The sequence below is a fragment of the Lissotriton helveticus genome, chromosome 2_2 (assembly GCF_964261635.1).
Source record: "Lissotriton helveticus chromosome 2_2, aLisHel1.1, whole genome shotgun sequence".
Taxonomy (NCBI): Eukaryota; Metazoa; Chordata; class Amphibia; order Caudata; family Salamandridae; genus Lissotriton; species Lissotriton helveticus.
The window spans coordinates 202,324,019-202,349,691 of NC_136060.1; the positions used below are offsets into that span (position 1 = coordinate 202,324,019).

The 25,673-nt window shown below is 45.4% G+C and overlaps 1 protein-coding gene across 4 annotated transcripts in view; it reads left to right on the forward strand.

Annotated features, from left to right (window-relative positions):
- The window catches only part of ARAP2 (ArfGAP with RhoGAP domain, ankyrin repeat and PH domain 2), a 1,514,823-nt gene that overhangs the window by 617,754 nt on the left and 871,396 nt on the right, over positions 1 to 25,673 (forward strand). For all 4 annotated transcript variants that reach the window (XR_013608339.1, XR_013608340.1, XM_078678359.1 and 1 more), the window contains exon 11: positions 17,669 to 17,868. Coding sequence is in view for 2 of the 4 variants with exons in the window: in XM_078678359.1 (XP_078534485.1) it covers positions 17,669 to 17,868 (200 nt within the window). In the remaining 2 variants the exon portion in view is untranslated. The remainder of the gene's footprint in view (positions 1 to 17,668; positions 17,869 to 25,673) is intronic.

Genomic DNA, 25,673 nt, shown 5'->3' on the forward strand with positions numbered 1-25,673 from the left:
CCACTGCAGCGGAAACCAAGTGTGCAATTGCGCTGGCCCCACTGTGCCTCCTGGGTCCCCACTGGGACTCCTCAATATACTCTGGCCTGAATGTTGCAGCTGCCGCTAATTGTGGTGCAGCTGTGAAGAACTTGTGGCTGCTGGCACTCGCTGTGCCCTCTGGGCCCCCAATGGGGCTCTACCAACAAATGTGCCCCAACGTTACAGTTGACCGCTATGGCGGCGCAACTGAGGGAAAAGAGGCCTGGCACCATTGTGCCTCTCTTGTCCCACCTAGGGACTCTACAACAAAAATGCGGCCAAACGTTGCAGCTTCCCGCACTGGTGCGGCACGGCTGTGAAAAATAAAGGGGCCCTGGCAGCGCCTCAGGAGCCCCGCTCTTTAAACAAAATTGCCGCCATTGTTGGAGTGGCTCGCTCTCTGGCAGGTCTTCTCAGGCAGTGACAATGTGCCTCAAACCTGGCACCCCTCGTGGGACCTCTTGGGGACTGGGGAAGTCGGAAATTGAGCTTGCAAGGCTCCGGCTGAGCCCCTCCCCTCGGGACTCTTCCCATTCAGCCTCACACACTGGTCTTCCAGGGAGGACTCCTCCGGTCCATGCGGCAGGCATCCGGAGAGTCCCCACTCCTCGGGGACTCTCCTCTTCTTCTGCTGATGTACGCAGGGCTTCCCTCAGCTGACGGAAGCACCGCCTGCTCACATGCACTCACTGGGCCATTCCTCCAGCCAACCGTGCTTTGATTGGAGGCCCCGCAGCCTCTTCCTGTTTTGGACCCTACCAAGAGTCAGGCCAGGCCGCCTGGCTTCCTGTTCTGGCCGGCAGCTCTGTTTTCGGGTGCAATGGTGGGTGGGCACCCGCTCGACAATAAAATCATAAAAAGGCACAGCTGGGCACAGGGAGGCCAGCTAACAGGACCCTCCAGCAGGGCAGCAAGCCATTGTGGCGGTTCCTCCTGGGCCCCCAGCCGCAGCAAGTCCAGGAACAGCACAACATCATGGTGTCACAGTCCAAATAATTATATGGTATATTCTTCCTTGTCGGCAGTGCAGGGCTTGGGGGAACCAGCAGAAACTGGTTCAGGGGGGAATTGGAGCACTCTGTTTACCAAGCTCCTCTTCACATTTGTCAGGTAGGGGCTCAGTGATCGGACCCACTACAGTGGGCGGAGCTAGCATTGTACAGAAAAGGCACAATCCTGTTCAGGGTCAGAGCACTACTCCTCCCACTAATCCAAATGTATATGTCCCATTCAACCTAGTGCTGACTCACCCTGCCCCTCCTGGAGCCACACACACCTCCCCAGCCCCTGTCACTCAAATGCCAGACATGCAATTCACATCAGGCAGGCAGATACATAGCACACAGAAATGCCAACTTCTAAAAGTGGCATTTCTAAAAAAGTTATAATAAATCTGCACACACCATTGCGCAGCATTTATTATTACAATTCCAAATATACTAAACTTGACCACGCTGCTCCTCTCATATCCAGAATTACCACTGAAACACTTATCAGGGAACGCCCAATGCATTCCTATGGGAGAGCAGCCCCACAGTAGTGAGAAACCAAACTGGCTGTTTGTCTCTACCAGGACATGTCACACACTTAAGGTACATGTCCTATCTTTTTCCGACAATGCAACCTGCCCATAGGGCTAGCTATGGGTGACTCACATGCAGAAAAAAGGGGGTCACAGACATGGCATACACTTTAGGTGTCATGTCACAGCGGCAGTAACACTGCGCGCACAAGCCCTACAATAGCAGAGGGTTCACAAGGCTACTTTGGTGGGTGACGCAATCAGCGCTGCAAGCCCACCAGTAGAATTTAATTTACCAGCCCTGGGTATATGAGATACCACTTTACAAGGGACTGACAGGTAAATTAAATAGGCCAAACAGGTGTAGACCAATCTTATCATATGTAACACAGAGAGCAGACACACTTTACACTGGACAGCAGTGCTAAAGTGCCCAGAGGCCTAAAACCACCAACACCATGTCAGAGAAAAGGCTAGGAGAAAGGCAAAAAGTTAAGAGATGACCATGCAAAAAAGGCCAAGTCCAATCTGTGTGTTGTGAATTTAATAGTTAGGAAGAGTGGGGATATGGTGAGATGCGTTAGTTAGGCAAGCAAGGTGTGCAAGAGTTTCCTCTCTCCCCAGCATCATGTGAGGCAAACACTCTGGGGAATAGTGGTGGGACCTTCTGGTTGTGCTATTAGGGGTGAAGTATAGACATGGGCCAAAATAGTGGTAAACCTTTGGCAGTTAAGTCTGTTCTTGATTAACTAAGAAGGAGTCGCCGATGAGCATGAAGGTGTTAACGCGGGGTTTCTGGTTTCTAGTTACCTTACCAGATCCCAAATCAAGTCGACGGAATCGTTGGTACCTGTCATTGAGTAAAAGATAATCTACTACTAGGTTAGTCAATTAAGAACTTACACCACTCTAAATAACCAGTGACCAGTGATAAAGTTTAAAGATTTAATATAAAGCCAAAGATAACTGAAGATACAAACTTCTTAAGATGAGATTCAAGAGATATACTGGTATTACTATGAACATAAATTCTTTGAATAGTCTGAGTCTACAAAACAGAATTATAAGTACAAGTTCAAATATCATTAGTGTTGCCAAAATGGATACAAGTTGCAACTTAAAAGTCATTACAGAAAAGAAAATTCAGGTTAGTCTGTCCCTACACTAGACTAAGTGACATCCCTACTTAACAAGATATTTACCCCAAAAGGTGTCAGCCGTGGTGACTTCCTAAGAAGATCACGCACTTCTCTTTGTCTCTTCTCTGATAATGGGTCTCTCCTGATCAGCCTATCTGCCTACCCCACCGCTCTCTTAGGCTTCCAAAATCATCTGCTCTAAACTCCTCCCGGGTCGCTTTCCCTAATACAAAATCACATTTCCAATAGGAACGCCCCTCGGGACGCCCCTCACGTGGTATCAAATTTGGCAGTAGACTCCATGATGGTACTCTTCAAGACCCTCGTTAAAGTTGACCTTGGTTCCCAGGCTTCTTCTCCAACGCGCCGGTACCCCCTGAAATTCCTGAAGACTCCTACAGGCCTGCGCCAAGCGCCACTGAACAAAGCCCCATTCATTTCAACTGATTAAGACCCCTCGCACCTGCATACAGGCCATCCTACAGTGGGCCTCAAATTCCAGGCTCCACCATATCTATAGGTCGTAAAGCATATGGAAAGCACAGTACTTGGCGCCTCTCGACTTCTTCTCTAACGAGCACATTACAGATCAAAGGAACAACATTATCAGTTCGGCCTACTTGATCTACATGAAGCGGGTCCCTGCACTCTGAAAACATTTAACTTGATTTAAACAGCATTCTTAACTAACACACGTTTCTAAAAGGCAACACATCTATAAAGCATATATTTCAATACTAAATTCGATAATACATTTTGGAAGAACCACGTTAACCCCACCTCACATTATTTTAGCAGCACGTTTAGATTTTCTGTGAATTGCCATGAGGCCTACACAATTTAACTGGTTTGCAAGGTTCCATTCAACTCTCACATGATTCCTTTAACATGAGAACGTGAGGTTTTCATATTCATTCCAACATTTCTACATTAGTCTCACACTGCTATGATTATGGTTACCCTACTTAAACACACTATACATTTCACTACTGTGTATAAGACACTCTTGTGCAAAGTATATTTAAACTAACTACGTGCTTGTAAATATGGTGCACTTATACATTTTTCAGATTTGTGCTCTCTCAGTCCCCCCTTTGATGACTTTCAGGAGTCATCACCATCAAGACACCATCTCTAACATGTAGGACTCTTCAAAGTGAAGTCATGGCAGTACCACTTCTTTTCATCGTCTCCAATGCCTTCAAACTCTTATATTGTGTATCTTGCATCGCTGTCAACCTTTTCTCCTGTTCTCTCATAGATCTCTGCAACCTGTTTGCTTTATACCATTGATACAAACGCACCAATCCCCACAAAGTGATTACACAAATCACAATTATGATGATGGGTTTCAGTATGTACCAAACGATACCCTTTCCTAGGTTGGCAAACCACCCTCCAACTTTACCCATTCCATGACCTACTTTTTCCCACACGTTCACTTTTGTCAGATTCTCAATTTCGTGGTGAATTGCAGTGATGTTTCGTATATAATTTTCTAAAGGTTTTGAATTGTCCGGAATGTAAGTGCAGCATTCCTGGACCTTCAAAGCCTTACAGACTCCGCCCTCTTTAGCTAACAGAACGTCTAGAGCAAGTCGGTTCTGAAGAACCATTGCCCTTATCGATTGCATCTCACCCTCCACCAGCATTAACCACTTGGCTGCTAAGGGGTGTGTGCGAGGTCCATTGACTTTCCATTGAAATCAATGGAAAGTCCATGACGAGTTACCCTTGTCATTAGCGCTGAAGGGGTTAATGACCTAGCAGTATTGGCAGATAACCTATCTAAGACTGTAGCCAATCTTCTAATTTTGATGTCATTCAGTATCACTCCCAAGATAGGGAATGCAGCACCAAATACATCCCCAATTACTTCTGCAGCACCTAGCCCTCTTTTCCCTCTTGTTGGTGTTCCTTTCTTTGTCGTTTCTAAATTCTCAACATGATATATTTTGGGGAAGACAATTGCTAGATAGCATGATCCGTACCAATTATCTGGTAGGTTCACATATGCATTTCTTCCACATACAAAATATACATTTGGAGTTGCTTGCATCTCTTTCAAAAAGTCTTTGGAGTAGTACTCCAATTGAAAAGCATGTTCACAATTGACTTGACCTACATACAGATTCTCATAATAGGAGTAACTCCTGTGAATGCACAGTTTCCCCCATTTCTCCTTGTCTAAAGCAATTGGACCAAAGCTACCCTTTCTTTGATGTATCCTTTCTTCCTTGGTCCAATCTGTTTCCCATTGTCCTGAAGCCTTTAGAATCTTCTGCCTCCTGTATCTAGTATCTACCTGCCCTATAAACTTTTTCTCAATTTCTGACACTTGACAAGTCAGATTATTTCTTCGGGCATGTGAAGTATCTAACGTTTTCCATGGAATGAACCATTTGTGTAGTCTGTCTTCGCTCTTGTAATAGTCCCACTTGTTCAGATGCTTGTAATTTGGGACCTCTGGCAATGTCGAGTCAAAGTTCGAGAAATAATACTCGAACCCCTCTCGTCCATAGAATATGCTTAACAACAAACTACATGTAATTCCATATGTCAATGGAAGATGATGGTATCTGATACCCTCCTCCACCGAAGCTGGTAATTGCATACAAACGTAGCAATTCTTCGCCTCCATGACATCAATGTATTCGTAAAGCAATTTGGCATAAGCATTTGACCTGAAGTTCCCCTGTGATTCATCTGTATGTAACCTTTTAATTTCCGCATCTAACAAAGCTTTGTCTTTATCATTGATGTTTCCCTTATGATTAACAGTGATTGTTTTCTGTGTTGACACTCCCTTGACTTCCTTGACTGCAGTTGCATCTCTCTCATGTCCCACTATGTATGAGACAGTAACCACTAAAACTATAAGTGAAATCACCACCCCTAAAAGTGTGCCAACTATACATTTTGCCCTGCGGTTCGGGTTGCCAGCCTCCATGATCTCAAACAGTGTAGTTTTGGTGTTCTTCTATCTCCAACGTCTCTTTTTTTCCAAAAAATGTCTCTCTTTTGAACACCTGGAAGTTGACAATTTACTCCGCAAAACAGTTTAAAGTCCTGTAAAAATAGACAACCCTAGCCCTCCTCCATCCTCTAAAAGGAGGTCCCTACCATTTTTCTTCTTCCACTCGGCGCTAGGTTATCTTGCAGCAATATTTACAAAGTCCTTTTTCAAAAATCTTTTATCAATCAGAAGCTATGAGTGTTGCAAGGAGTGACACTACGTCTTCATAGATGTCCATACGAAGAAGGATTCCCTCAAATATTGGGCAGTTCTCACAACAACACGGAAATTCGACTGTCTCTAGAATTATTCTCCTTATTTCACTCTGAACAAGTGGACGAACAAAATGAAGAGTTAAGGTCTTTTCAATCTCCACTCCTGGTACTATCAATTCTACATCCACAGTTACAAAGGGGTCCGTTCTGACCAAGATCACTTTCTTCACCTTCCCGGTTCTGCGCCCCTTTGAAGACATTTGCAACAAGGTATTAATCCAAGACAATTAGTGTTCCAAGAACTTCCACTACTCGTTCAAGCATTTCCAGTCGAAGAAGAGTTCCCTCCAATACTGGATATCGTGAACAGCAAACCGGAAAATCAACTGTTTTTTAAAATCAATTTTCTTATTCCGCTCAGGAGAGGAGGATAGACGATGTTGAGTGTCAGCAACCTTTCGGTCTCCGCTCCTGGTAGCAGGAACCTTATTTGCACTGTGATGATCGGATCAGTTCTGATCAGGCTCACTTCCCTGATCCTCCCGGTTCTGTGTCCCACGGACATCTGCAACGAGGTAGGTCCAATCAGGAGTAGAGTACCTTCTGCTGGGCACTCGCACCCTCCTGGATCTTCTGGGACCCTCTTGGGCTTGAGCCTGCGTATCTTCTTCCGGATCTGAGTCTTCGGATATAGGAGCAAGCGTTTCTTCCCGAGCAGACCTCAAGCTCAACCTCCTCTTTCTTTCTGGCCAGGTGGCTGCTCCACGCCTTGCTCTCCTATTTCTCGTCCTCACACTCGATTCCTGTTCGCTTTGGTACTGATCTGTGTCTGAGTCGTAGTCACTGCAGCTCTCTCCTTCGGTTGCGTCTTCGGTCTCACTGCCGTCCTGCCTTCTTTCCTCTTCTGGATCAGATGCGTTCCCAACTTCTTCCGACACCCCCACAGCTTGACTGGTCCCCCCTTGGGATTCTTCTTCCACTGCTGGACTTTCGTCTGGGAGAAGAGCTGTTTCTTCTAGGGGTGCTGGAACTCTTCGAGTATGGGATGCATGGATCCAATTGGGCAGCCCTCCGCACTTCACCGCGGTATTCGTGATCAGGATTACCTGAAAGGGCCCACGCCAACGTACATCTAGGCAGTTCTTCCGGACGTGCTTCTTGACCAGCACCCAATCCCCTGGGCTCAGATCATGACACAGATTCCTTGATGATGGAACTTCAGCCGCCTGCACCTGAAGGGACACAGAATGGATGGCGTCAGACAGTCCCTTACAATAATCCAAGATCAGATCATCTGTGATATTCAATAGGGCAGCAGTTGGAACTGTAGGAAGTCTCATGGCCCTCCCCATCAGAATCTCGTGTGGAGAGAGACCTGTCCTCCTGTCAGGTGTGCTGCGCATACTCATGAGCACTAAAGGAAGAGCATCTGGCTAACTCAAATATGTGGATGAACAAACTTTAGCTAGTAGACTCTTCAGAGTGCCATTTACTTGTTCCACAATACCTGAGGCTTCTGGCCGATAACTACAATGCAGTTTTTGATCGATCTTTAATGCAGAGCACAACATCTTCACAATTTCGCTGTTAAAATGTTTTCCTCTGTCCGATTCCAGAGAGGCAGGCACCCCGAAGCGTGGTATTAACTCCCTGAGCAACAGTTTGGCTACTGTGAGTGTATCGCACATGCGTGTAGGGTATGCTTCAACCCACCTGGAAAATATGCATACAACCACCAAAACATACCGAAGGCGGTTGATTTTTGGCATTTCAATAAAGTCCAATTGCATTCTATTGAAAGGCCCCCCAGACCTCCCAATGTGACTCAGTGTAACTGGTGTTCTTTTCCCTATGTTTAATTGTTGGCAGGTAACACATCGCTTACATACTGATTCTGCTGCTATCCTAAACTTAGGGCAATACCAAGTCTGCCTAAACACTCTCAGCATAGCATCTCTTCCTAGGTGCACTGGACCATGTATTTGCCTTGCCATGGGATTCGCTAGTTCCTCAGGTAACACAGCCCTCCCATCTGCTGAAATCCAAAAATCCATCTCGCTTCTCACGCAACCTGCTATCTCCCATGCCTTTTTCTCTGCTTCAGGTGCGTTCTCCTGCATCACTCTTAAATCCTCCCAAGTGTCTACAGTTTCCAACATCATACTCAATTCTGTCTTCTCTTCCGCCCCATCTATTTCTACCTTGGAGAAGGAATAGTCCTGCTCCGCGCAGTAGCGGGCAACTTCATCAGCATATCGGTTACCTTGTGACACGAAATCTGTATTTTTCGTATGAGCTACACACTTTACAATTGCAATGGCGGCTGGACCTTGCAATGCTTCCAACAACAGCCGCACAAATTCTCCATTTCGAATGGGCGAACCAGAAGAGGTCATGTAACCTCTCTGAGACCACAATTGCCCGAAATCGTGAACCACACCGAAACCATATTGGCTGTCAGTGTATATGGTGACTCTCTTTCCATTTCCTGCTATGCATGCACGAGTTAGGGCAATAATTTCTGCTACCTGTGCGGAATGTACTCCTTCCAGGCAAGCGGCTTCCACAACTCCAGTAATGGTACAAACAGCATAAGCTGCTCTCAATCGACCAGTATCGTCTCTTAAACATGAGCCATCAACAAAGTAAATCTCATCAGGGTCAGACAACGGCTCATCCACAATATCTGGCCTGGGCTTCGTGCATAGTTCAGTCACATCAAGGCAATCGTGGTCTTCACATTCTTCGCCTTCTATTACAGTAGGTAGTGGCATCAATGTAGCCGGATTCAAAACAGAGCATCTCTTAAGGGTCACGTTCTCCGCAGCAAGAATAACTTGCTCGTAGCGCGTGAGCCTGCTATTGGTCAGATGCTGCGTCTTGGTCCTGGTCATTAACAATTCTACAGAATGTGGTACATACACCACTAACTGGTGTCCCATAACAATACTTTCACACCTCTCAATGCTGACACCCGTTGCAGCAACGGATTTGAGACATCCGGGCAACGCTGCGGCTACTGGATCTAATGTAGCCGAAAAGTATGCAACTGGTCTACGGGCATTTCCGTGGGTCTGTGCCAAGACTGACAAAGCACATCCCTCCCTCTCACAGCAGTAAAGTGAAAAAGACTTCTCGTAATCGGGCATCCCCAGAGCCGGAGCACGACACAAATCGTCTCTCAGCTGCAGGAACGCCACTAGGCATTCGTCGTCCCATGGTACCGGATCACTCACCTCCTTGTGCGTAAGTTTCTGTAAGGGTTTTGCTCTCAGTGAAAAGTTAACTATCCACTGTCGACAATAACCAACCATTCCTAGAAACATCCTAACTTCTCTCTGAGTCGTAGGCGCATTCATTTTCATTATCGCCTCAATCCTGTCTGGAGACACCTTACGTTGTCCCTTTTCTAACCGGTGTCCCAAATACTGCACTTCGGTCAGACAGTACTGTAACTTGCTCGGGGATACCTTATGTCCATTTTCAGCTAAATGGTTCAACAAGGCAATGGAATCTACTTTACAAGCTTCCTCAGTCTCTGATGCAACAAGTAGATCATCTATGTACTGGACCAGAACCGAATTCTGCGGCAGTACTAGATTTTCGAGATTCTTCTTCAACAACTGGTTGAAGATAGATGGGCTGTCTGTGAATCCTTGTGGGATTCGACACCATGTTAAGACGCGATCTTTCATTTTAAAAGCGAAAAGGTACCTGCTCTCTTCATCCAATGGGATTGAAAAGAAGGCCTGGCAAAGATCTATCACTGTGAACCATTCTGCTTGGCATGGTATCTGAAACAGTATCACTGATGGATTCGGTACCACTGGACAACATGAAACAACTATACTGTTAATTTTCCGTAAATCCTGAACTATCCTGAACTTCCCGCTAGGTTTCTGCAAACCCATAATCGGGGAGTTACAAGGACTTCCCATGATTTCTTTTAGTATTCCCTGCTGAATCATTGACTCGATCACAGGCTTTATTCCTGCAATCGTTTCTTGGGACAATTTGTATTGCGGTGTTCTGGGAAACTCGGCACTTGGCTTTACCATGATCTTTACTGGTTCTACCCCTTTAATCAATCCTATTTCCTCACCCGTGAAATCCCATACCTCTGATGCCACTGCATCTCACAGGTCCTGGGGAAGATCTTCCACAGTTAGAGTAGGATATAGTTCTATACAAGATTTGGAATTGGCTACCTTAAAGGTAGCGTCGTCATCTGTAGTCTGTACCTCCACCCCTTGCGGGGTGCAGTATATTGTGCAGTTCAATTTGCACAACAGATCCCTTCCTAACAGACATACCGGACTCGAATCACATACCACAAACTGATGTTCATTCATATGGTTTCCTATTTTCACCGACACTGGTTCAGTCAGAGGACTAGTCATTCTTTTGTTTGCAACTCCTACCACTTGAATTGTTTCCCCTGACATCGGTAAATCCGGAACCACCACTGATCTCAACGTTGCTCCTCTAATTCCAGCTCTCCATTTTCAGGGTTCAAGGGACACTCGCGTCGCCAATGTCCCACCTGGTGACACAAATGGCACTTTGTCGTTTTCTTTAAAGTGGCAAAGTCTACCCTAGGTCTCTGCCCTTCTTCATTGTCCTTGTTCTGACCATTTGGCTTTCGTCCCATCCCCTGCTTCTGTTGTCCAGCCTTCCCTGCTGACTGCATCTGCACTACCATCAACTTCTCCTTTAGATTCTTTGCTTTAGAATCTATTTCGTCACTGCAGTATCTCGCATATCGCAGGATCTCATCTAGCGGTTTGTTTTGCCAACAAATTAAATGTTGTTGAATCATCAAACAAATATCTGGTATCAGCCCCAAAACAAACTTTGACACAAACTGCCCTATGTCTTTGGGATCCATTACATCGAGTCCACTATACTGTTTGAATATTTTCAGTAATCTCTCATAAAACTCGTGAACTGTCTCTTTGGGTTCCTGCCGTGTTCGGTCTATTTTCACCCAATCTATATCTTGTGGAGGCACTTTATCCTTTAACCAGGCTATTACCCTTTCGTACTTTTCCATGACACTGTCCGATGGTCCATTAGTTCTAGCATTCCTCTCAGGCTCCGCATTTGGCCACTGGACACTAATCTTGCACGTTACCCACAAATCCCCTGGAACCACAATGTCGAACAAGGTGTTCAAATCAATCCACAATACTTTGGAGATCTTTACAAACCTTTCTACCTGCTTATACCACTCGACTGGGTTTTCCCTCAATTTCGGAAACGAGTTGGTAAATGCAGCCAAATCTCCCCTACTCCATGGTACATGTACATAGTTCCCATTTGATATCTCTCGCAAAGGGAATGCCTCCATCTGCATTACCCTTCCCTCGGGGGTCATCACATTTGTACTTCGTCTAACTGTGCCCTTTTTCGACCACCTTTCCTCCCATTTGTCCAGTTCCCTCCACACTCTTATTCCTGATACCAACTCTCTTATGTGTGTTTTTAATCCAGTAGTTCTCTTCTCATCTAGGTCTTGGTCTGAGTACTGCAATCTGTGGTTACTCTGCAACGCCCTTGTCCTAGATAAATCTACAGCATACCTGTCTGCCAAATTAGTCAGTTTCTCATGAATCGCTCTAGCCTTCCTAGTAGTATCCTTCGCTATGAACAGCAGCTCATCTTGTTCGTACAAATCAATCCTTTCTAAAGGCACCGTCCCTTCTATAATCTCGTCTAGATCGGATTTTAGACTGGAGACATCAAGCCTTTTAACCTTTATTGCAGCTTTTAGTACTTCGGCTCCAGGTGCTCCTTCCACATCCCTCCCATCCCAGCTCCTAGTCCTGCGCCTAGGCACTGGTGAGTTATAGGGAGTCCTCCCATGCTCCCATCTCTCTAGGTCCCATGCCTTTCCATCTTCTCAGGGTGGATGGTGAAACACTCCTTCACGCCTCATAGCCCCACGTTCCCCATCCTGTCTAGTTTCACGGGATACATGGTAAGGTATTCCGTTACTCCCTCCTTCTTCCTCATGCTTCTGTGACCTCAGATCACTCGATGTATGACGTGACCTTTCACTGTTCCCTCTTTGCCAGTGCTGTACACTTTCCCCAGGTGCGTGATGAGTGCACCTAAACCTATCCCTGTATTCTTGTGTTCTTTGGTCTCCCTCGGGTTGCATGAGGCGAGCCATCTCCTCACACTCCATACTCCTACCATTCTGCTCCTGCTGTCCCCTCTCATTCATAGGACATGTAACTCCTCTATTCTCCTGACTTTGACCTTCTCGGCCCTGACTGCTTTCGCTAGCCCCGCAATGAGATACAGTTCCGTTACCTCGACTTTCCCACTCGGGTTCTGTTCTTGACCTATTACTCGGGGTTACTGCGGACCCATCCCATTCTCTCAAGTCAGCCCTTAATTCTGTATAGGGTTTTGGCCGTGGTCCTCTCAGGTCCATCGGTCCTCTCTGACCTCCCTGTCCTGTGTTGGGACCCACAGTCGTATCGAATGGGGTGTTCCACGTTACCGATCCTGGCAATTGCTTCCATGCATTTGTCGTGTTATTCCTCCTTTCCATCTCTATTCTTTCTCTATCTAGCCGTGTCTGTTCTTCCTCTCTCCCATTCACTGGGTTGTAAATCGATACTATGGGTCCTATGGTAACAGGTACTTGAAGAGCATCTGGTAATCCAAAAGACTCAACCTTTTCGGTGTTTGGCGTCTTTTGGACCACAAACCTTCCCACTACACTCTGTACTGTGCTAGGTTGAGGTGTCTCCCCACCTTTGATAGGTGTCCATTCCGATATAGGGAGTGGTGTAAACCCCTCTATGGCAGTCCCATCTTCCCTTGCGAGCCCTCTATCTTCAATTTCCCCAACTCTCGGAGGAGGTCTGTCTATCAACAATCTGTTTATCACATTGTCCTCCGACTCGCTCTCCTCATCCTCTTCCATGAGGTTCTTCCCACCTACCACCTCCCTCATCGGATACAACTTCTCTACCTCGATAGCCTGTACCCTCCATCTCTTTGCTTCCTCATCCCATTTAGAATCTCGCACTGCTCTTACCGATCGAGTCAATCTTTGTTGACGCCTGTTCAAATTTCTATCGTGTGCCGCCCTAATCCATGCATTAAGGGCTTCAAACTGGGTTGGTCTAGGTGAGGGTTTCAATGAGGACATGGTTGCTTTTAGCCGATGTAACACCTTTAGCTTAAACGTTCCGTACTTCGGGAACTGCATTTCCTCATTTCCTTCCGTAAGCTTATTCCAAGCCCCAATCCACAATATCGTATGCAACCCCACATTCGCTGCCATATAATGAGCTGGTGTACCCTCCGGCGGTGCCTCTTCCCCGTAATAATGTTCACTTCTTTTTCTTTTAAAAATCCCTTTCAAACACTTAAAGCACTTCATGATTTCTCTTTTCTCCGCGTTTGTTTACTTCCTAATGACAATCTACCAATCACCGCGCTGTTCTCGCTAACTGGCCTATCCGATCGCGACTTCTCACTGACGTTGCACCAGCCGCCCAATCGCGTCGCGGCTCTTGCCGACGTCACACCAACCGTCCTATCGCGTCGGGGCTCTTCACTCTCCACCCTATCTCAGCGCGGCTCTTTCTGGCGTCACTCGTCCCCCTTCGCAGCTGTTCCCCTCCTTTTTCAGCTCCTCTCCTCGGTCATGCGTGCATCCCATTCATACTCTGAAAAATGATTACTTCTGTCCAAGCGATCACCTTTCTTGACTGTACGCCCACAGTCTTTCTGTAGTTGTCCCCTTAACTTGACGAAATGTCTTTCCGTTTACTTCCAGACAATCGCCTTCTCTGATAGGTTACTCACACACAGTAACTTCCGACCAGCGTCCGTTACTCATACGCTCACTCTTACACTCCCCCTATCTCCGTCCCACGGCGGTCAATGGTACCTCATGACTTCCGTACTATGGTCGACAACTACTCTGGATGTTCGATACACCCAAAACCACTTAAGCTCTGGCCTGAACTTAAGATTCACCGGTTCACCCGTTTACCAGGTGACCAGTTCACCAGGTTGCGCGCGCTCACAACCTTCTCACAATCACGCTACAGGCATTCAACTCCGCAAGACATTACACTACAATTACAACACAAAACACCGTAATCTGTTCACGCATGACCCTTGTTATACTCACTCTCCTCCGATACTGCTGCTTGTCTCGCACCGTCTGCACCTTCGGCGCACGATTCTTCCGCTGCTTGTCTCTCGATGTCTAGGGGCCTTGGGGTAAACTAACCTCTCTAGATTACCTTCCTCAAGAAGATAACCATCCTAACTGCTACCAACTGTTAACGCGGGGTTTCTGGTTTCTAGTTACCTTACCAGATCCCAAATCAAGTCGACTGAATCGTTGGTACCTGTCATTGAGTAAAAGATAATCTACTACTAGGTTAGTCAATTAAGAACTTACACCACTCTAAATAACCAGTGACCAGTGATAAAGTTTAAAGATTTAATATAAAGCCAAAGATAACTGAAGATACAAACTTCTTAAGATGAGATTCAAGAGATATACTGGTATTACTATGAACATAAATTCTTTGAATAGTCTGAGTCTACAAAACAGAATTATAAGTACAAGTTCAAATATCATTAGTGTTGCCAAAATGGATACAAGTTGCAACTTAAAAGTCATTACAGAAAAGAAAATTCAGGTTAGTCTGTCCCTACACTAGACTAAGTGACATCCCTACTTAACAAGATCTTTACCCCAAAAGGTGTCAGCCGTGGTGACTTCCTAAGAAGATCACGCACTTCTCTTTGTCTCTTCTCTGATAATGGGTCTCTCCTGATCAGCCTATCTGCCTACCCCACCGCTCTCTTAGGCTTCCAAAATCATCTGCTCTAAACTCCTCCCGGGTCGCTTTCCCTAATACAAAATCACATTTCCAATAGGAACGCCCCTCGGGACGCCCCTCACGTGGTATCAAATTTGGCGGTAGACTCCATGATGGTACTCTTCAAGACCCTCGTTAAAGTTGACCTTGGTTCCCAGGCTTCTTCTCCAACGCGCCGGTACCCCCTGAAATTCCTGAAGACTCCTACAGGCCTGCGCCAAGCGCCACTGAACAAAGCTCCATTCATTTCAACTGATTAAGACCCCTCGCACCTGCATACAGGCCATCCTACAGTGGGCCTCAAATTCCAGGCTCCACCATATCTATAGGTCGTAAAGCATATGGAAAGCACAGTACTTGGCGCCTCTCGACTTCTTCTCTAACGAGCACATTACAGATCAAAGGAACAACATTATCAGTTCGGCCTACTTGATTTACATGAAGCGGGTCCCTGCACTCTTAAAACATTTAACTTGATTTAAACAGCATTCTTAACTAACACACGTTTCTAAAAGGCAACACATCTATAAAGCATATATTTCAATACTAAATTCGATAATACATTTTGGAAGAACCACGTTAACCCCACCTCACATTATTTTAGCAGCACGTTTAGATTTTCTGTGAATTGCCATGAGGCCTACACAATTTAACTGGTTTGCAAGGTTCCATTCAACTCTTACATGATTCCTTTAACATGAGAATGTGAGGTTTTCATATTCATTCCAACATTTCTACATTAGTCTCACACTGCTATGATTATGGTTACCCTACTTAAACACTCTATACATTTCACTACTGTGTATAAGACACTCTTGTGCAAAGTATATTTAAACTAACTACGTGCTTGTAAATATGGTGCACTTATACATTTTTCAGATTTGTGCTCTCTCAAAGGTTTGTCAATGGTGCTGGAATGATTTGGCTAACTATTGACACAGAAACTGACTAGAATGTGAGTAGCATTTGCGAATTTTGATATGTGGGGAGGTCAGTGGCAGGGTACTTGAATGATATAGGTTGGTTAATGGTTGGGGCAGATAGGGCCTGTGGAAATGGGTGGTTTTGCAGGAAAGTAAACACAATAGGAAGCTTTTGATTGAGTTGTTGGTCGGATGGACAACAAAACACCTCAACGGAGATTTTTACTATCAACTGAGAAAAGGCTTCAAGGAAATAACGTGGGTGTAAAATGTAGACCTATCTAAACCAAGAAGAAAACACCCAGCATATGAAGCACAAGCAAACTACTGAACAATTATAAACAGATACACTTGAAACTCCTACTTTGAATGCCCACAATATTCTAAAAACTCTCTAAACTCAGGATCTCACAAAAACAATTTGATAACTCCTAAATTTAAAACAACGCATACAGACAGCAAATCCCAGTATCATTAGGAACATACAAGAAACAACTGTGGAAAAAACACAACCTTAATTGGCCCTGCCACAAACAGGAAACATAAATCACTGCAAGTCATCCTACCTTTCCACTTTCAATCATAGATGTCTTTGGCCCCCAGATCTTTCTCGCTCATGGACCTCCTAAAACTAGGAGAAGAAATTGGTACTTATGTGGGTGTGATGTAAGTTGGAAAAAGGTGTAACAAAAAGTAGGAACAATTGAGGGTTTAACCCCTGGTTCAAGGTAGGTAGGCTTGCCTGTCGACAGGTCAAAATTAGGTGAGGAAACCAGCGCTGATGGCAACCAGTAGGCTAAGAGACTCGTAGGTCTCTATTTTCAAAGAAGTGGTGGGGTGTAAGGCAATTGGAAGACGGTAGTCCCAGTGCAGGACGGGTAGATATCAATTCAAGATGGAACAGTGAAGCAGAGGGACAATTGGGGACCAAGACTTGAAAAGTTTAAATGGAGTTAAGAAATGGTAGAGAAAGGGTAAAGCAATGTTAGATCAAATGGGGTGGGTTGAGTTGTTGATTGGGGTCATGGGGATTTGCTGTTAATTCAATATATCATTTTGATGAAAGGGATATTACTAAATTGTAGAGCAGCAGGGTAGAGGAAGCAAAATGTGCACTTTATCCTGCTTATGTACTAAAGCCTCCTTTTTCAAAAGCTAAAAATCAGGTATTTGTAGTCAGTCCATCCACCAAGCCTCGTAGTTAAGAATATTTCACATAATTGTACCAATACAGGCATAGTGTAAAAGTAGAAGGGAATGGCCACTTTTTGTCCTTTTGAGACACTGCTCGACAATACTTTGAGTAGAGTCCTTTAACACCACAAGCAAATTCTCCTGCAAAGAGCTTCACAATATGTAATTCATACGTACACCCTGAGCAAGAGTTGTACATTGCTGTACTGTTCAGTACACAAATGGCATGACAGTGATCGGATTTGCTTTGTTGTGGTTCACAGTTGTGAGATCTTTACTGTGGCCTTTCCAGGTTGCCACTAACCTTCACCAGGCAAGGTGTGAACTCTGGCCCATCTCTAGCCTAGTTCACCCAGGCATCGGTAGAACCGTACCTCAGCCGTTGCCAGGCACCTTATTCTGTGTACTGCTGATGGGATGTCCTCTCTGACCCTGAAAAGTGCCTGGTCTGGATGAGCTACTCTCCACTTGAATCCAAATAATGTGTTTTTTCAGCAGTGCAAACTTCTGCTTCTTGTGTAAAGTTACAGCTTGTCTCTAATGTGTGGTGTGGTGTATTTACAAACAATATTCGTAAAGCAATTGTTCTCAAGAAGCAGGCGAGTCTTGAGTATGCTCCTAACCACTTAACATATCTCATCTTCATATTTAGATCTGCTCAGATGGCAGATTTTTAAATTGCTTTTCAAGCCTGAGATGAAAGCACCATCGGGCATTGTCTTTAATTGGACTTTACAAAAGAGATCAATAATTTAGAAAAGTCAATTGTTTCAGCTTTACAGCCGATTCGGAGAAAGAGAAACAAGAGTGGATTGATGCCGTGCAGGAATCGATAGCAGACACACTCTCTGACTACGAAGTAGCCGAGAAAATCTGGTTCAACGCATCGAACCGGAGCTGCGCTGACTGTCAGGCTTCGGATCCAGACTGGGCCTCCGTCAACCTGTGTGTTGTCATCTGCAAGAATTGTGCAGGTAATTCTTCATGAGTCACGTGGGTTAGCATGAGCGCCATTTTGCGAGTCCAGCCAGTACAGGTTTGATGCCTCAGAGTATGGCCATAAAGATGTGTGTGCACTTGGGCACATACAATGATGATGACATTTAGGAAACGTGTCCGTAAAATATTAAAATTAATACATATGAATTTTAATGCTGTAATTCATGTTTCATATACACATACCGTGGTGTATTCATTGATATTCCGGTCAAACATTACATATTGTTTATCTGTTATGTAATGCAATGTAACAGAAAATGAGAACAACCGATATTGAATACTCAGCGTGCTTAATTTTTTAGAAATACAAATGTTTCTTTGGTTGTAGAACAGGAATGAAACTCAACGACGACTTAAATCTGTTCAAAACTTTGAATGAGGATTTTTGCATATCGCATCAAATAAGGAATTCCACTAAGTGAAAATAAAATATTTATTCAATTGGTTCTGCCAAACTAATCTCCCTAATGGCTCTTGACAAAGTAGTGTGCAATCTCAAAGCCAATGGGTGGCCTCATTATTCATCCATATGGAGAATGGTTTGTATGCTAGATAAGGATGAGGCGTGAATGAAGACGTGAGAAATTAAGGGAAAAGTTTTGATGTGTTGTTCTCTCACTACCCTGCATCTATTGCACAGTGCACCGGTGTGGCGGAAGGGCTCCACCCCACCTTATTGCAGACATGAAGAAAAGGCTGTAAAGCCGAGCAAAGGGCAGCCTGATAGACACTCTTCGTTTTCAGGTCAGATGGCCTGGCACTGCAGATGTGCTCAACATGCAGACACCTGTCTGCCTGTGCCGAATGTTGCCGGGCTGATGATTTCACAGCCCTATGTTTGCGACCTCCTGGCCCGACAAAGCACTTGGAGTTGTCCCTCTTATTACGAATGAGCGTGCCACTTATAGACTCAGACCAGGGCACTTCAAATTTAATCCCTGAATTGCACAGGGCCAATTGCGAATCTCAACACAGAGTGGGTTGGTGTCGGCAGTCTCCCTGACCCCATTCCACTCTCTGACGAGTAAGGTCCTGCTGCTTCTTCCTCTCAGTGGCTGACCCATTATAGGGAAGTTGAAGTCCCAGTCCTCCAGGAACCACCAAGTCTTCCCTCCCACCACCAAGATCGCCTCTGTGGCCCAGTAAGTTTTTTGTTTTTGTTTTTTAATGTTTGGTGTGTGTATGAGTGTGTGTGTATTTGTGTGTGCATGCTGTGAATGGGGTTGTGTTTATTTGTTTTGAATTATGGATGTATATGTGCGCCCTTGTGAATGTATAGGTGTGAGTGAGTGTGCATGTAAGTGGGTGAGTGTGAGTTGTGTGCGTGTGTGGCCAGCCCGTTCTCCAATCCCCCCCCCCCCCAATCGCACCGGCTTGCTCAAACTACCAGATGCAGCTGGCATAGCAAACATAATGTGTTTCTTGGAAGAGGAAACTGTGTTGCGAAAGTTGCCTGTTCCATTCTTTGCCGTATCAAATCACAAAACTAGCACATTGCACTGATTTACATATCGATTCTCAATGTCAGTTTTACATCACCTGATTTCTTAGATTTGCACTCATAAAACCGTTTTATTTTCTCACACCTGTTTTCTTTTAAGTTAATAGTCTCTTAGGAGTATGAAATAGGCATTCTACAGTGCAAATATGCTGGGTAGTTTTGAGCACCCTTCCAAACAGACTTCTATGTAGATAATAATAAACTTTTCGATGGCCTTTTCACACCCTGGAAATGGATGGAGAATTACTTCTATTAAGGGATGCACACTTCCTCTGCTCTTCCTTCCAAGTGTGGAGGACATGGACATCCCATCCTCCCATTAAAGGCAGTGCAATTCCACATGTGCTTGCGCATCAGTATTTTTCCTTTTTTTACCCTTCGGTTTGGCTTGCAGGGTTACTGATTTACTGACGGCCAAAATTGTATTTTTTTGTTTCCATGACGTGCTCCACTGACGTCACTGTAAACGAAACTGAAGTGGAAAGCGGGTGGAGCCTAAATGCTGCGACTTCTTTTGGTGTGATTGGTGCTTGGAGGCATTGCAAAGCCCCTCAAGCACCAATCACAATGGGAGAGATACCGCTGGATAGAATAAAATCTCCCCTTTCCAATGATACTTCTTGTCTGGTGGATGCCTGATGGGGGGGCGGGGGGGGGGGGGGTGAAGAAGATGATCTCCAAGCAGTGGTCCACCAACTAAACAGCAAGAATGGTACTAGAGTGGGGTGCGCCTCCCAGGCATGACCAATCGCCTTCCAACAGTCTTTCAGCCCTCTAGGCTACGATTGGTTGGTTTGCTTCACTTATATCATACTAGTGGCACAGAAATTCCATTATACGCAGGGCAAATCAGTTAAAAAAAAGTAATGGTGTAGGGGTGCTGCCCCATTTCACTCTGGGGATTTGCCTCCATGTGCTCTGCCAGGTGGGCAGAAAGCACACTATAAACAAAGGTTTTTGAATAAAGAAAATGGTTCAGCAGTCAGTCCATCCTGGCATAGCCTCACTCCCCCCACCAATCCGGGAGCCCAAATTGTCTTTCTGTCACCCTGCAGGGCAGATTAGGAGATATACTGTTAATCTGCAGCACAAGACCTTACAGAGAGGATGTACTGCAGCAGGTGTATTGAGAGCGCATGTACACCAACTCCTTGCACCCATGGGGCAGGTTGGTATAATAGAAGTAGTCGTAGATTTATATGCAGCCAATATGAATCATGCCAGCATACTTCTTTAACTAGCATGATCATGAGGGGTCAATCCCTTATTTGCATAAGGTTGTGGTCCTATGCAAATGAGAGATACCACTTTGCAATGCACCATATTCCAGAAGCAGAAACCAAGGCTAAAGAGAGTTTGAATGCTCACTGACTCTGCACCAGAGAGAAGTGGCACAACGTCAGTGCGCCCAGCAACTGTGGCTCATGGGAGAGAGATACAGTGGTCCCAGGAATTCCCCTTTTCAAAGAGAAGCTGTTCCACCTCCAGAGCTGTGGTTTCAACCTGTGTCCCTGGCCGTAGATTTCTTCACTCAGTCCAACACTGCTTCATATTTCTATCGTTCCACTTGCTGAGTTGGGGCAATCATGTGGTTTCATATTATCATCCTATGATATGCAAATCGTGATCAATATCCCAAAGGATCCATTAGCCCCGGCAGAAAAATTTGAGGTTTGCATGAGAGAAGTTGACACCTGAATGAGGACTAAGTGTCTGTGACCTAATAGAGATTGAAAGAGGTCCTAATATTAGGCAGTTCTTCAAATATCTCTTCAAACCTGTGGTGGCCTTTTCAATTAGAAATGGTGCTTCGACCAGCTAATTCTCCATGCAATTTAGGTGTAAAGGTGTCATCTTTGATTAAAAAAATAAGCCCTTTATGGATCACATTATCTAAGTGACTGCATTAGAATGTGGAGGAAAAATGTTCCCTACAGTTCCTCTGTACTCACGCAAATCAGACATCCAAGCATTGATAGCTTTTCACTTGAATTATTGTAATTCCCTGTATTTGGGAATTACCTAGGCACTGTGCTCTAGACTGCAAGTAGCGCAAAGTGCGGCCGCGAGACTGGTAATAGGAGTCTCTAAACATCAACATATTTTTGGAGACAGTGAAGGGCTAACATTGGTTGTCAGTCTGAAAAAAGTCCATGTTTGAGGCTCTTTGCATGGTGCACACAACCTTAGATGAGATTGGCGCTTGTTTTGACCGAATTGAAATTTAGCTGGAATATCCCCAGGATGCATAATAGATCAGTGGAGAGTAACAATAATGTAGTACCAAGAATAAAATACAACAGATGATGTCATACATCCATCTCTTTGCTGACAGTTAAGGGCCACAACTCTCTTTTTGGGGAAATAAATGGCATGGAGAATTATGCACGCTTTAGAAAGCTGGTTAAAACTTAACTGTTTTCTAAAGTGGCATGAAACTTCCCAGGTTCTACTTCAGGGCAGGCTTTCCTAGCAGCAAAATACCTCAGGGTAAAAGAGTGCTTTAGAAAATAGTATCTGATGTATTTTTTTACCAACTCAAGCAACATCAAACCATAAACATAAATTACATGGAGAGTGTGAGAAGTTGGCCTGGTATATGATGTCCAATAATTAAAGTGGGAACCTTGCACCAGTCCAAACAACCCTTATGTTTATTTAAGAGGTCAAAGATAACCTTAGAAATCTTTCCAAGTGGTAGCTGTGGAGAGCAGCTTTCAGGCTTAGTATTGAAGGAATGTTAAGCAGCTTGTTTTACCAGAATGCAACCTCATTGTATTGGTTAAGTGAAAGGAGTACCACACAGTAGTTATAAAAATATGTGTTTATTATTATAACACACCTTAAATACCTCACAATATCTGCTATGGGCAGATAAACACAAAGTACACAATACTGTAGCACAGAAACCAAAAAAAATTGCACTAATACACAGCGGGTTCCAGGGGGAGACCAAACCATATATTAAAATAGTGGTATAAGGACCACGACTCGAGTAAAGACAGTGTCTAGAAGTTGTAGAATCACTGGGACCCCAAGGAACCACCCAAGGTGAGTAAGGAGGCACCCTACGGAGGATGGGTGCAGTGTACAACTCAATGGGAGAGTCGGGGTTGCAGTTTTAGTCTTTAAGGACCTTTCCCAGTGGATTACGGAGAACCCCTCTAAAACATAGAATGTTTGAGAGCCACCCCACCCGTGGATACCGAAGTACCAGAGTTACCTATCCCATGGAAGTTGGGTGCATAGGGTCGAAGTGGCATCGGAAACCGCTGTCGTTCTCAATGGGAGTCTTCAAAAAATGCCACTGCAGGAAAGAAGAAAAGTGTCCCGTGGAACCCACAGGTGGATTCTTAAAGGAAGGAACCTGAAAGCAGAGCGGACAGAGTCTGAGTCACTCAGGAGTGACCAGGGGTTCGGTAGTTGAACGCCCACCAATGTCGGGTGCTTCAGGTGTTAAGAGGGAGACCTTGACTCTGCAGCCACGGGGACCATGAGACATCAAGGATGACCAGGAGCTGGATACGAGCTGTCCCGCAAAGGATGTTGAGTGCTAAGCAGTCAGTGTCCATCAGGAGCACCAACAAGCCTTGGCAGCGGCAACTCACGAGGAAGGTTACGGCCTGGCCCAGCAAGGACCAGGAGACTCACCACAGCAAGGGAAGTCAGGACAGGCCTTGAGCAACCAGGGGAGCCCAAGAAAAGTAATGTTGTCCCTCAAATGGACCCACAGCCCGGAGGCAGAGGAGTTGCAAGGACACCTCTAGCAGATTCACAGAGTAACAGCTTGTAGGGCACGTAGTGTGAGGAGACCAGAGTCCTTTGTCCAACATGTGCGCAGAGGTTGGAGCTATCAATAGCCCAATGCAATTAGTTAGGGAACGCCAACAAACGTGCTCTTGCAAAAGTGCGCAGTGCAGAGGGGTTCCGGTTATGCGGTCCTCACAAGGGATACTAGCCTCAGACTTGGTGAGAGGACAGGTCAACCTCAAGGAATGTAGGAACCTACCTCCTGTGTTGCTGGAGTCTTTGAAGTCCACAGGAGCTCAGGCTCAGCAGACCAGTCAGTTGCGTTGCGGTGCCTGTGAATGCAGGGAAGTGACTCCTTCACCCCAAGGGAGATACTTCAGTTGTCCTTGATGCTCCACTGGTCCTGCACAGAGCCTGTATGATGCATGGGCACACACGGTGCTTTGGACATAGAGGGAGAGGAAGTCGGGCCCAGTCGAAGTCCAGCGAATTCCAGAGTGTCCAGACGGTTGATGGTCAGTGGTTTCTTGATCAGAATCTTGCCCTCATCGAATCTAGGGTCCTACAGCCAGGTAAGCCCATTTGTACCCACAGTATAGGGTTGTACAGATTCAGGGGACCCTCCCAGGGGAGGGTCAGGACTGTGGGGCGGATACTTCCTTGTCCTTTGTCCAGTTTCACCCAAGAGCAGGAGCCAACGGCTCCCGGGACTGGTTTGAACTGGACTATGTACAGGGATACCAAGTGTTCCCCAGACTCAGACAGTCAGGCACTTTGGAAGTGCACCCACCCAACCCCAATACTCTAAATCCTGCCTGGGAGGTGGTCACACCTCCCTGTGACAGAATGCCTATTATCCTGCCTTCCCCTGCTCGAGCTTGGCTCAGCAGCAGGGAGGCAGAAATGTTTTTCTGGTTGGCAGCAACCATTTTGAGCTGCCCGGGTTTAGAAGGCTGGTACCAGAGAAGACCAGTGACCCCACAAAGCTTCCTTCAGAAGGGTGGAATCATACTTCCCACCGTGGAAGTATGTTTTGTTGCAGCCGTTTTCGAGATAGCATTTTACGTGAGCATATAATACACCTTTAGCTATATGTCTGGCTGCATCACCGACAACCCGAGAGAATGGTCTCTGAAGGTTGCAGAGGGGCCCTGCTCATGCAGGGGCACCCTCTCACACAAAACCCAGCACCCGGACTTCAGGATTGTTAAGGCCTGCTAGAGGGGTTACTGATAGGTTTTAAGTTTAGTGACCTATAGATATAGTAAATCTTTATCTAAAGTAAGTGGTGCAAGCACCAGCTTACACAGGCTGCAATGACAGGCCTTTAGTTCCATTTTGCATGGCCTCTCATGGGTGGCATAATACATGCTTCAGCTCATGGGAGGCCTCTAGGGTACCTATGTCCTGGTTACATATGTACCATATACTAGGGACTGACAAGGGTACCCCAGTATCCAATCTGGAGTGTACTTAAGTACATGCATAACATTTTAAGGAGAAAGCAGATAGACTGGGGTCCTGAGTAGCAGGCTCCCAGTCAGACTAGTCATAAACAGTGTAACATCATGCAAAAAGTAGTGGAAACCATAAGAAGCAGATCCTACTTTCCTACAGAGAGCATATGCACTTTAGCACTGAATAGTAGTGGTAAAGTGCCCAGAGGCCTAAACCCACAAAAACAGGGTCAAAAATAGGAGGCCAAAAAGCATACTGTCTGGGGGTAAACCCGCTGAAAAAAACTAAGTCTAGCAGCTCTGTTTTGTGATGCGTTGGCCTGAGTGGTGATGTACGTAATTACATCAACAGGCATATGCAATTGGATGTCAACACGAGGTGGCCTGATAAGATATGCAATGCTTCTGTCCTGCACAAGCACAAGGAGAACTGAGATAAACGCCCATGCTTGAGTGATAACGTGTTCATTGTTTTCCTTTGCATCATGAGAGATGAATATGCCACCAAGCACCGTTAAGAAAGTGGGATGCACATCAATCTAGTCATATGGGGGTAATGGGAACTAAAATTCATTACAATGTGCTACATCCACCTCAGGATTAGACATATTTGTCCCACTGGTAGGACAAACAATATGAACAAATATCTGAGGATAGTATGCACTACTTGGTAAAATGTGAGACACCACCGCCTGATCAGGAACAGTGAATAAAAGCATGAATGAATGCACAGACTGATTCACACAAATTTGTTGGACACTTTGCATCCTTTGCTTAGTAGCACTTTGCAATCCGTGGCTGACCGGAATCAATGCGAATGGAATGTGAAAAGGTTGGAATGACTTGGTATCAAGATTATAGGGTTGCAGCTGACAAACCAGTTTTGCTCTATTTTCTCAGGGAGCGGTATGGCTTGCCATTAGGTTTTCGATGTGACATAGTCTGGGGTCAAGGGTTTCTTTCTAGATGAGCTTTGTGAATTAACCACTGCAAGAGGAGAAGAGAGACCCCCCTGCGTGGAAGGATGAGTAAATAATGGTAAGGATGTAGGGGAGGTGCCATGTAGGGTGCA